The sequence below is a fragment of the Propithecus coquereli genome, unplaced genomic scaffold, assembly GCF_000956105.1.
Source record: "Propithecus coquereli isolate 6110/MARCELLA unplaced genomic scaffold, Pcoq_1.0 Scaffold341, whole genome shotgun sequence".
Classification (NCBI taxonomy): domain Eukaryota; kingdom Metazoa; phylum Chordata; class Mammalia; order Primates; family Indriidae; genus Propithecus; species Propithecus coquereli.
Genome location: NW_012149075.1, coordinates 430,842 through 443,145, shown reverse-complemented (window position 1 = coordinate 443,145; position 12,304 = coordinate 430,842). Strand labels below are relative to the sequence as shown.

General features: G+C 60.1%; 1 protein-coding gene across 1 annotated transcript in view; it reads left to right on the top strand.

Annotated features, from left to right (window-relative positions):
- HSPG2 (heparan sulfate proteoglycan 2) overlaps positions 1-12,304 on the top strand; it is a 68,096-nt gene that overhangs the window by 14,614 nt on the left and 41,178 nt on the right. Inside the window, exons 11-30 of the mRNA XM_012650860.1 lie at positions 1,899-2,030; positions 2,196-2,340; positions 2,433-2,584; positions 2,675-2,821; positions 5,163-5,326; positions 5,803-5,982; positions 6,079-6,275; positions 6,402-6,549; positions 7,540-7,667; positions 7,981-8,067; positions 8,159-8,217; positions 8,375-8,442; positions 9,292-9,453; positions 9,566-9,742; positions 9,930-10,109; positions 10,230-10,348; positions 10,979-11,090; positions 11,259-11,372; positions 11,455-11,582; positions 11,940-12,026. Of these exons, the coding sequence (XP_012506314.1) occupies positions 1,899-2,030; positions 2,196-2,340; positions 2,433-2,584; positions 2,675-2,821; positions 5,163-5,326; positions 5,803-5,982; positions 6,079-6,275; positions 6,402-6,549; positions 7,540-7,667; positions 7,981-8,067; positions 8,159-8,217; positions 8,375-8,442; positions 9,292-9,453; positions 9,566-9,742; positions 9,930-10,109; positions 10,230-10,348; positions 10,979-11,090; positions 11,259-11,372; positions 11,455-11,582; positions 11,940-12,026 (2,686 nt within the window). The remainder of the gene's footprint in view (positions 1-1,898; positions 2,031-2,195; positions 2,341-2,432; positions 2,585-2,674; positions 2,822-5,162; positions 5,327-5,802; positions 5,983-6,078; positions 6,276-6,401; positions 6,550-7,539; positions 7,668-7,980; positions 8,068-8,158; positions 8,218-8,374; positions 8,443-9,291; positions 9,454-9,565; positions 9,743-9,929; positions 10,110-10,229; positions 10,349-10,978; positions 11,091-11,258; positions 11,373-11,454; positions 11,583-11,939; positions 12,027-12,304) is intronic.

The following is a 12,304-nucleotide window of genomic DNA, read 5'->3' as shown; positions in this document are numbered from 1 at the left end:
CCCCTTCCCCTCACCCCGCGCTTGCCCCGCCCCCTCTCCTGCAGGTCGCTTTGCTCTCCTTGGCTGAGTGGGGAAGGCCTTGGAGACACACTGCAAAGCTTCTCTCTCTCTGACCAGAGCAGTGAGGACTCTTGGCTCCGAGCTGGCCTGTGTAGCAAGCAGTGTGGCTAGCCAGCCTGTGCCTCACGCCTCTTTATTTCTTTTCTTTACTTTTGTTACCATGAAGCTTCTCTTTGTTATTTGTATTGTGCGTGGCTCAGGGGAATGGCTAAGAGGGCTCGGTATGCTGGGGTCCCTCGATGACTTGATGACAGGTCCCTGATGTACGTGTGAGTCAAGGCCTCACCTGTGTGAGCCCAGAGGCTTTTCATCTAAAGCTGGTTCTGAGTTACTTGTTCCGCCATCTGCCCGGCTCTTTATCCGTCTGTCTGTCCACTCAGTCAACCATCCAGCATCCATCCATCCGTCCGCCCACCCGCCCCTCCAACTGTGCACCCGTCCATTGTCTGCTCAGCTCTTCATCTGTCTATCCACCCATGTGTCCAGCACCTCTGCCCATCGGCTCCCCACCCACTCCACCATCCCTCCGTCCATCCGTTGTCTATCTTTCCTGCTCCGTTTATCCACCCACCCAGCCATCTCTCCACTGCCCACCCACCCCATGGTATCCATCCACCAGTCAAGGTCGTGGACACTGTGGACGCCATGGCAGTTAACCAGGTGGGGAGGCTGCAGAGTCAGAGACCACATCAGGTCACATCCTGTGTGTCCTGTGCTGGGGCTTCTTAGTTCGAGATCGAGGCTAATCTTCAAACCTTTTCCCGTGATCCTGGCTCGCGTGCCCGGGTGCGTGTCGACAGTCCTGCTTGAGCTGCCCGCCTTCCCCTCCTTGCCCGCCTTCCCCTTCCCTGCTCCACAGCGCAGCCGGAGAGAGGCGGCGCCGTGCCACAGACTGGCAGAGTTTGAGGACACCAGTCTGTGGCTCTAAACTTGCCCAACAGCACCAGGCCCGTGGGAGAGAGAAAGCAACCGAGGGCTGTAGTTGGAAAGCCCTCCTTAGAGGCCTCTGCTGGGGAAGGGTCAAAGGAGGCCGAGTCCTTGACGGAGCAGAGAACCAGAGAACGTGAAGGCTGAACGGCCTTGGGGGTCTTGCGAGTGTCGGGACCAACGCCCCTGAGCTATGCCAGGAGCCTGCTGCTTCCCGGCCACCTCTCGGCTCCTGCTCTGTGGCTGTGTGGCTTCCACTCGTACACCGCTGTGCCTTCTCTGTCCCTGTCTGTGTCCCTCTCAAGCTCAATCTCCCGGAGGAGGAACTTAGGTCGCGAATGCTAGATGCCTAGCAGGGGCCCAACTCTGCTGCCAGGCCAACTGCAGGCATCGGGCCAACCCACAGGGTCAGGCACGACCCTGGTCAGTGGGATACGGAGAGCGTGGAGCCCCGCAGGAGGCTGGGCTCTGGCAGCCCCTCATAGGGCCTTTCCGCTAGCGAGAGCTGTGCAGGGCGTTACCGCCATGTCGAGATTCCAGCCTCTTTGACTGTGCCTTTGACAAGGGTCTTGTCCAAGGGTGTGAGATGGCACTTCTTTGACTCTGAGGGTGGCTGGGTGACACTGTGGTTGTGACAGTGATGTGCCAGGCATAACTCTGCTCAGGGCAATGCAGGTGGAGTGAGGGGTAGGGTGGTGCGAGGTGTCGAGCTGTTTGTCAGAGACTGGTGACTGTCGCGCTGGGTGTCTCGTTGTGGAGCAGTGGCAAGGCCTGTGCGGGCAGCTGTGGGTTATGTGGGTGGCATGAGAATGTTCCCGGGACACCGGGGCTGGTGGACAGGGGGGCTGTTGGGAGCGACCCTCCCTGGGGACAGAGCGCCGGCGCCCACACTGCCTGGCTTTGTACCCCAGCTGCCAAGAGCCCCGAGGAAGTGTGTGGGCCCACGCAGTTCCGATGCGTCTCCACCAACACGTGCATCCCGGCCAGCTTCCACTGTGACGAGGAGAGCGACTGTCCCGACCGCAGCGACGAGTTTGGCTGCAGTGAGCAGGGAGCAGAGGGCAGGATGTGGGCCCTGGCCCTGGGCTGGGTTCCGGGAGCTTCTCTCCACAGCCTTGGCGGCTGCGCTTCTCCCCACTGGCTCCTCTGAGCACCCCCCACTGCTCCTCCATGCCCCAGACCCCTCACTCCTGCCCTGGTCTCCCCAGTGGCCCCCCAGGTGGTGACGCCTCCCCAGGAGTCGATCCAAGCATCCCGGGGCCAGACAGTGACCCTCACCTGCGTGGCCATCGGCGTCCCCACCCCCATCATCAACTGGAGGCTCAACTGGGGCCACATCCCCTCCCATCCAAGGTGCGCCTCCGGCCCAGGTGCTGGGTGGGAACGCGGGGGAGGCTGGTCCCGTGGCTCAGGCCAGACCTCACCACTATCTTGGGGCCCACCAGGGTGACAATGACCAGTGAGGGTGGCCGTGGCACACTGACCATCCGCGATGTGAAGGAGTCGGACCAGGGTGCCTACACCTGCGAGGCCATGAACGCCCGGGGCATGGTGTTCGGCATTCCCGACGGTGTCCTGGAGCTCATCCCGCAGCGAGGTACAGCCAGAGGGCGGTGGACACCCGGCCTGGGGGAGCCAGGGCTGCCGGCCGGTGGCCAACTGCAGTCCCTCCCATGCCTCCCGGCAGGCCCCTGCCCCGACGGGCACTTCTACCTGGAGCACAGCGCCTCCTGCCTGCCCTGCTTCTGCTTCGGGGTCACCACCGTGTGCCAGAGCAGCCGCCGCTTCCGCGACCAGATCCACTTGCGCTTTGACCGGCCCAACGACTTCAAAGGTGTGTTGGTGGGTGGGCGGGCATGGTGGGAGGTGGGAGGTGGGCACAGGGCTCCGGTGGCCAGAGAGAGCAGCTGTGGACAGAGGCAGCCAGCTTGCAGGGAGGAACGCGGGGTCTCTGAAGAAACACTGAGCCCTGTAAGGAAAGCATTTCAGAGGAAAATCATCATTTTTAGGAAAAGCCAAATCCATGCTTGATACCTGCCTGCTTCAGGTATAAAGAGGGTGGGCTCTAGAACCAGATTCCTGGCCCAAGTCCTGACCCTGACACTCACTGCCTGTGTGGTCAAGTCACTATCTTGTGTCTGTCTCAGTTTTCTCATGTGTAAAATGGGGAGAAAATACCTCCTAGGTTTTTATAAGGACTTAACGGACTGATGTATGTAAGCTGCTCAGAATAGTACTCGGTCCATGGTCAGCATCCAGTATTTGCTGATGTCATTGTCCTCACCATCTTCATTGTAAGACAGAGGTGCAGGTGTCCCCAGAGTACAAGAGCCCAGGCTTTGGTAGCTTCCCAGCCCGCGGCTGACCTCCGGCTGCACCTCTCACTGCCTGTGTGACTTTGGGAAATTTTCTTGGCTTCTCTGGGCCTGTTTTCCCCAGTATAAAGGCCAGGAGTTGCACTCAGTTCTTTCTGGCTCTGAGGCACAATGGCAGGCGGCTGAGAGTGTGAGCCCAGACATCACACAGCCCTGGGTTCAAGTCCCAGCTCTGACTTCAGGCAGCCCTGGTCCCGCTCAGCTGCCTTTCCTCATCGCAGAGGATGACGTGCTTGTCGCGGCGTCAGCTCCTTCCACAGCAAGTTCCCAAGAGATGTTGCCTACTATGCCCCTTCCTTGGTTGAGAAGCCCCAAAGGGACTTGTGCAAAACTTAATTATCTTCCCAAGTTGTCCCGCACTGTATTTAGAATACTGAAGGCCATGGCCACCATTCGGTGAGCATGCAGTTGGCACTGTGGCTTGATATGACAATTGTCGAATGGCCAATAATTCTTGCAAAAGAGGGCTGTTTTTACAGTTTCGAGATGAGATTCCTGAGGCTCTGAGAGGCCGTGGGGCTCCCTGCCTGGGGTCACACGGCTGTTAGAGGCAGAGCCGGAACCCAGGGCCGTCTGATTGGAATGTGCATGGTCAGCGAGGGTGGGAGTCCAGGGCGAGCAGGTGGCCTGTGAGCGGGTGGTGACCAGGAGGAAGGAGGTCTAAAGACGTCCCCAGGAGGAAGGGAGGAAAGAGGGCGGTGGAGCCTGGACTCGGGGCTGGACTCCGGGTTGCGGGGAGTCACCTTCAGGCTCAGGCGGAGAAGCCATGGCAGACAGACCTGGACCCAGCGTAAGGAAGAACTTGCTAAGGGGCGGCCCGTCCGGAGCTGGGAGGGACTGCCTTTGGAGGCAGTGGGCTCCCCATCTGTTAGAGCCGCGCCGTCCAAGATGGCGGTCACTAGCTTTGCGTGGCTCTTTAAATGTAAATAAAGTGACTCGTTCCTCAGCCGCACTAGCCACCTTTCCAGTGCTCAGTCGCTGCATGTGGCAGTCGCTACCACATCAGAGAGTACAGGGACGGGACACTTCCATCGTCACAGAAGTTCTCTTGGATGGTTCTGCCCCAGAGGTCAGGGAAGATGCCGTCGAGGGAATTCCTGTGTGTGTGTGCGCGCATGCGTGTGTGTGTGCGTGTGTGTGTGTGTGTGTGTGTGTGTGTGTGTATGTGTGTGTGTGTAGAAGAGGGTTGTAGAAGAGGGTTGGACTAGATGACCTGCCAGCCACGAGAAGAGCTAACCATTTTATATCCATTCGTTCGGTTCATCTTCATACTATGCACATAATCTGTGTGGCGGGCCACTTCTAACACCATTTTACTGGTAGAAAAACCGAGGGCTTTGCCTGGGGCCTGCACATCTGGAGCGCGGTGGAGCCAGGACTAGGTGCCTGCTCTCCCACCCTGTGTAGCTCTCTGCTGCCCCCACAAGGGCTGTTCCAACCCTGACCACCCGTGAGTCTCTCAGCAAGCGAGAGGCTCTGAGAAGTCCTGCTGCAGAGAATCCCCTTTCTTCAGCCCTGTGGTTTCCAGATGCTTCCCAGCCATCCTTCCAGAGCATCGGCTTTCCCCAGAGCATGTTTTGGGAGATGGTGCTCCAAAACTTTGCAGGAAAACAAAAACAAAAAACATGGGGAGAAGAAGAAAACTTTGCTTTCTCTTAACTTTGGGAGAGAGACCAAAGTTTTCTCTAAATCAAATTTCCCCCCAGAACTTTCCTGTCTTCCTGGGTTGCCACCTCTCAAGGTGGGTGTCTCAGGCAGGCACGTGCTGCGGCCCTCAGCCCTCCCTGTTGTCACCCGCAGGCGTGAACGTGACAATGCCTGCGCAGCCCGGCATGCCACCCCTGTCCTCCACCCAGCTGCAGATTGACACTGCCCTGCAGGAGTTCCAGCTGGTCGACCTGTCCCGCCGCTTCCTCGTCCACGACTCTTTCTGGGCTCTGCCTGAGCAGTTCCTGGGCAACAAGGTGAGGGGCCGAGCTGCCCCCCTGGGTGGAGAAAGGGCTGAGCCCGCCTTCCATGCTCGGGGCCCAGGTGGGCTCTGCTGCCCCTGAAGCTGGTGGGCAGCAGGGCTCCACCTCACTCTGGGGGTAAGTTGTCATGCCTCCCACTGTGGCAGCAGCTCGTTCATTCAAGGCAGGACCTCTCCCTGCCTCTCTTGGCTTGGGAAAAAAGCAGCACCCTCTCCTCCCGGAAGCCCTCCCTGACTAGTCCCCCACACCTGGGCTGGGTTCAGTGCCCCCGTGCTGGCCTCCCTGGGCACCTTTTGCACAGCATCTCCATACTCCCCTGCCATGGACAGAGCACCCCAGAGGCAGCGCCTGGGTCTCACCCAGGAGCAGCAGGTCAGCAGAATGGAGGCATGGACATGACTGCTCCTGTTGGCCTAGTGGGCATCAAGTGTGCCCACGGCTGCCTGCCCTGATCCCCCTGTCTTGGCCAGGTGGACTCCTATGGCGGCTCCCTGCGCTACAAGGTGCGCTACGAGCTGGCGCGTGGAATGCTGGAGCTGGTACAGCGGCCGGACGTGGTCCTCGTGGGCGCCGGATATCGCCTCCTCTCCCGAGGCCACGTGCCCACCCAACCCGGCACTCTGAACCAGCGCCAGGTCCAGTTCTCGGAGGTGGGTGGCACCTGAGCCTTCAGGCCTGGGGGTGAAGGGGGCTGTGGGCTGGGTGGGCGCTGATGTGCGACCCTCCCCACCTTCGCCCACCCCCAGGAGCACTGGGTCCATGAGTCCGGCCGGCCGGTGCAGCGAGCAGAGCTGCTGCAGGTGCTGCAGAGCCTGGAGGCCGTGCTCATCCAGACCGTGTACAACACCAAGATGGCCAGCGTGGGGCTGAGCGACGTCACCATGGACACCACCGTCACCCACGCCACCAGCCACGGCCGTGCCCACAGCGTGGAGGAGTGCAGGTGCCTGACCCAGCAGCACTGGGGACCACGGAGGCCCTGGCGACCACGGAGGCCCTGGCAAGGACAGAGGAGAAACGGCAGGGCCTCACAGTCCCTGCAGCCACTCTCTTGGTCCTGTCCTCACAGGTGCCCCATTGGCTATTCCGGCTTGTCCTGCGAGAGCTGCGATGCCCAGTTCACCCGGGTGCCTGGCGGGCCCTACCTGGGCACCTGCTCTGGCTGCAATTGCAATGGCCACGCCAGCTCCTGTGACCCCGTGTATGGCCACTGCCTGGTGAGTTGTGCCAGCTGGCACTTGGATACTACATGGGAGCAGGGACGGGCTCCTTTGTACCCATAAGCTTAGCACAAGCCTCCAGAATGACTACCAGGCGAGCTGTCGTGACCTCTGGATGCATTAACAGAGATATAATGTCCAGACAAGGGAGGTGATGGCCTTACTCTCTTCCACCTTCATCAGGCTAATCCTGGAGAGGGCCATGTGAGAAAGCATGGCCCTTGGGAAGGCAGCCCTAGGGGGAAGGAGCCTGGATATGGTATCTTCCTTCTTTTTTAAATTTTATTTTGAGTTAGGGTCTTGCTCTGTTGCCTGGTCTAAAGTGCAGTGACATGATCATAGTTCACGGCAACCCCAAACTCCTGAGTTCAAACAATCCTCCTGGCTCAGCTTCCTAAGTAGGTAGGACTATAGGCACGTGACATAACACCTGGCTAAATTTTTTTATTTTTTGTAGAGATAGGATCTCACTGTGTTGCCCAGACTAGTCTTAAACTCCTGGCCTCAGGTGATCCTCCTGCCTCAGCTTCCCAAAGTGCTAGGATTACAGGCATGAGCCACTGCACCCAGCCCATACCTATTTCTTAGAATTAGTGGAGACAGCTGGGACTGTGGAGCTGACAGAGGGGAAGGTTTAAGCAGGGCAGAACTGTTACGTCCAAATCCCTGAAAAGGTGTCAGGTGGGAGAAATGGGACTCCAGAGGGCAGAACTGGCCAGTGGGTGCAGATTGCAAGAGGGTAGTGGGTTTAGGAAAATGTGAAAGCAGGCATTTGGAACCATTTCTGGGACAGGCTGCCATGTGAGGTGATGAGCTCCCCGTCATCTATAAGAAGATGCAGCTGCTGCTCCCCTGTCTGCAAAGCTGTGGAGTGATTCCAGCATGCCAGGCGAGGCTGGGCCAGATAGTCTCAAAGGCCCACGGCAGAGGCCATCCAGCCCAGTTCTGCTCAGTAGAACCTGAGACACTCCCTCCTTCTCCCCCTAGAATTGCCAGCACAACACGGAGGGACCACAGTGCAACAAATGCAAGGCCGGCTTCTTTGGGGACGCCACAAAGGCCACGGCCACTGCCTGCCGGCCCTGCCCTTGCCCATACATTGATCCTTCCCGAAGGTCAGACCCAGCCCAGGGTGGGGCAGATTTGGCCTCGGGAGGTGCGGGCAGTGCCCCAGGCTGGGGGAATGCTCTATCTGGGCAGAAAGGCAGGAGACCTGGATTCCAATGCCATCCTGGTCACCGAGTGGTCTCATGCTTCTTGATCTCAGCTTTCTTTTCTGTATAATGGGCCCATCTGCCTTCCCACAGCTGCTATGAGGCTGCAGGTCAAGAACAGGTGGGCAGGGAGACGGTGTGGACAGGAGTCATTGCCTAGGGTGGGAGTGTACGGCCTGACCCCAACCCTGCCCCACACCCTCGGTACCCACAGATTTTCGAACACTTGCTTCCTGGATACAGATGGCCAAGCCACATGTGACGCATGTGACCCAGGCTACACGGGTCGCCGCTGTGAGAGGTGAGGGAGAACCTCAGGGGCTGCGGGAAGCGGGCTGTACCAGGTGGGGCCGCGGAAGTGCCCCTGACAGCCCCCTCTGTCACTCCCCCAGCTGTGCCCCCGGATACGAGGGCAACCCCATCCAGCCGGGCGGAAAGTGCAGGCCCACCAGTGAGTATCGCAGCCGCCCTCCCCCAGCACCTCCCTGGGCTGCCCACCAGGCCCCCTCCCTCCCTGCCTCAGCCTGTGACACTGGGGGAGCACCCTCCTCTGTCCCTCTGTCTATCCCATTCCCGCCTGCCCGGCCAACACCCACTTTGTGCCCCAGACCAGGAGATTGTGCGCTGCGATGAGCGAGGCAGCATGGGGACCTCTGGGGAGGCCTGCCGCTGCAAGGTATGTATGGCGTCCCCACCCGGGGAGAGGGAGGAAGGAGGAAGGAGGCTCCATCTTCTCTCCATAGCTCCTTGGCCAGAGGGTGCTGTCCTAGCCAGGGGTTGGTGGGCCTAGCTGGCTGGTCTCCCACACCGTGAAAGCTGGCCCGATACTGGGAAAAAGCATGCGTTAGGGAGTCAGGTGACCCGAGTTCCAGTCCCAGTCACTCTTTGTGCGGCCTTTGTGTCTGCATTGTGCCTTCGCTTTGACCACACTTTGTCAGTTCCCACGTGGACACAGGCTGCAGGCATTGGCATCCCCAGTGTGTGGATGAGGAAATGAAGGCTCAGAGAAGGGAAATCATTTGCATTAAGAACGGGAGAATCAAGTGTCCGTGGAAAAAAGAACTAGACATATTTTGGAGTCAGGCACTCCTGATCTTAAATCGCAGAGTGGATGAGCAAGCTGAGTGACCTTGTGCAACTCATTTCACGTCCCTATGCCTCAGTTTCCTCATGTGAGGGATGGACACATCACCTTCCTCTCAAAGTACTTAGGAGAGTTAGATGAGTTGATGGTTGAACAGCAACTAGCACAGTGCATGAAACACTTCATAATTAGTAGCAGTAATTATTTTCATCAAATTGCTATATTTCAAATCTAAATTTACTTGTGAGCCCCCCGGCAGCCAAAGAGAAAAGGGGAAAATGGTTGCATTAGCCCTCATTGACTGGGAATTATTGTTCAGATGGTAGTGATGCCTCATACGCGTGCTCTTTCAGTGGTTCCCTGGGCCTTGGGTCCCCATCTAGACTGTGGGCAGATTTAGCCAGAAGCTCCAGGCAGCCCCTCCCGTGGGCTATCCTGCAGCTCCCAGCTCTGTGCCTGCAGAACAACGTGGTGGGGCGCTTGTGCAACGAGTGTGCCGATGGCTCTTTCCACCTGAGCGACCGGAACCCCGACGGCTGCCTCAAGTGCTTCTGCATGGGTGTCAGTCGCCAGTGCACCAGCTCTTCCTGGAGCCGCGCCCAGGTACCTAGGCAAGGCGGGCAGGCAGGTGGTAGCACTGCCGAGCCAGGGCTGGATGAACCTAGCACCAGCCCCAGGCCGTGGCCCCCATCCCAGCCCTTTCTCCCGCTCCCAGGTGCTTGGGGCCTCCGAGCCGCCTGCTCAGTTCGGCCTGACCAATGCCGCAGGCACCCACACCACCACCGAGGGCATCCACTCGCTGACGCCGGGGGAGCTGGTTTTCTCCTCCTTCCACAGCCTCCTATCTGGACCCTACTTCTGGAGCCTCCCTTCACGCTTCCGGGGGGACAAGGTGGGTAGGGGGTGGGAAGGGAAAGGGAACTCCGGGCAGCAGGAAGAGCCCAGGCAAAGGCCTGGGAGCAGGAGTGTCGTGGTACCTTGAGAGAGTGACGAGATGCTGTGTGTGGAGAAGGCGGCTGGAGCAGCGACCGGGCCCGACCGCGGGCCTCTGCTGAGCGCCTGTCCACCCCGGCTCCCAGGTCACTTCCTACGGAGGAGAGCTGCGCTTCACAGTGACCCAGCAGCCCCAGCCCGGCTCCACGGCCCTGCGCGGGCAGCCGTTGGTGGTGTTGCAGGGCAACGGCATCGTCCTGGAGCATCACAGCTCCCAGGAGCCCAGCCCCGGCCAGCCCAGCTCCTTCACGGTGCCCTTCCGGGAGGTGAGCAGCGCAGTCCCAGTAGTCCATCCCAGGGGTAGGGCGGGGGCAGGCCCTTGCCCCTCTCACTCAGGGGCGTCGACACCCCAGGATGTTTGAGCACATGTGTCCTTTCCTTGGCAGCAAGCCTGGCAGCGGCCCGACGGGCAGCCAGCCACGCGGGAGCACCTGCTGATGGCGCTGGCGGGCATCGATACCCTCCTGATCCGGGCATCCTACACCCAGCGCCCCGCTGAGAGCAGGTGTCTGGGGCCGGGGCAGGGCGGTGGGAGTGGGGTCGGGCGGGGGCTCCAGTCTGAGCAGTGCAATGCGCTGCAGCCACATTGCCAGCTCTGCCACTTACGGGCTGTGTGGCCTTTTTGTGCCTCATTTTCCCCTTTTGTAAAATGGCCATTGTAACAATGCCTCCCTCTCAGGGCCTTTCTCAGGTTCCTTAGAAGCGAAGCCTGAGAGGGGGCCTGGGGCACACATGATTCACAGGAGGACCTGTAGGGGAGGGAGGGACGTGGGGCGGGGAAGGGGTCAAGCAAGGATGTGGTCTTGGGTCAAGCTGAGCCTCAGCCTCATCCCACGGGGACCTCTGGAGAGCAGATAGCGCTGCAAAGTCACCTTACTTTGAGGCAGATGGGCTTTTGCACCCTGTATCTGCCAGCCCCCAGGCACCCTGGGGAGCAGGTGGTATAACCTCTCTGGGTGCAGAAGTGTAATCCTTTGGAGAAAATTGCAGGTGTAAGCCATTCGCCATGCCCCTCACAGCAGGGGGCTTCTGGACAGGGCTGTCAGGGGGACTAATGAGATCCCCCCAGCATGGGCCTCCAGGCCTACCTGGCCCAGAGTAAGTGCTCATTCATAGTGGGTCTTGTCACGCCCAGGGTCTCTGGCATCAGCATGGACGTGGCTGTGCCTGAGGACACCGGCCAGGACCCCGCGCTGGAAGTGGAGCAGTGTACCTGTCCAACCGGTTACCGTGGCCCATCCTGCCAGGTGAGCCCTGGGCCCCGTCCAGCCAGCTCCCTCCAAGGTGCTCCCAGGCCCTCCTCCACTAGTTCTCCCCACCTGCCCAGACCCACCCCAGCCTTGGCCACCCGGTACTCCTGCCCAGGTCGGTCCCTGTCCAGAAAGCCCCTCCCACTGCCATCTTCCTGCCCCCAGGACTGTGACACAGGCTACACACGCATGCCCAGCGGCCTCTACCTGGGCACCTGTGAACGCTGTAGCTGCCACGGCCACTCGGAGGTGTGCGAGCCTGAAACAGGCGCCTGCCAGGTGAGTGGTGGCCTCCTTCCTCCCACCCCAGGGATCTGTGGCCTCCAGGGGCCCAGTCTCAACCCACTCTCTGCCCCTTCAGGGCTGCCAGCACCACACGGAGGGCCCTCGGTGTGAGCAGTGCCAGCCGGGATACTACGGGGACGCCCAGCGGGGGACACCGCAGGACTGCCAACTGTGCCCGTGCTATGGAGCCCCCGCTGCTGGCCAGTGCGTCCCTGCCCGTGTCTGACCTTCCCTGAAACGTCCACCACCCTCTCCCACGCTCCTTTCTTCCCGGGCCCTTCTGCGAGGCAGTGGTTAAGTCCTGGCCTTACCCTGCCTCAATGTGTCACTTTTAGGGCCTCGACTTCCTCATCTGTGAAATGGGGGTATGCCACCCACCTTGGCCCCTAGTGTGAGAATTGAATGAGGTCCTTAGCTCAGTGCCTGGCACACAGGGGACACTTGGGACACATTAGTTCACATGCCCCCTACCCCTCCCTTCTCCCTGGACCTGAAGAAGGGTCAGGGGAGAAGAAAGAGCCGCTGCCTTTCTGATGGGAAATTTGCCCCCCACACTCTCAGGGCTGCCCACACTTGCTTTCTGGACACAGACGGCCACCCCACCTGTGACGCTTGCTCCCCGGGCCACAGCGGGCGGCATTGTGAGAGGTAAGGTGGATGGCGGGGAATGTGGGGGCGGGTGGAGGGCCCGCCCCTAGAGTCATCGGGCCGGGCCCAGCCCTCCCATCCACTCTTACACGGGGCCCAGTGTAATGCTTGGGAGCCTCAGCCTCTAGTCTGGCATGCGAGACCCTCAGACATCCTGGCCCATGGTTCCCCTCGAGCCCCCAGGACCCCCTGCCCCAGCCAGGCCAGAGTCTTCCGGCAAAACCCCTCATGCTTGCCAAAGGTCCTGGCTCGAGGCCCGATAGCGCTAACTCACTGGC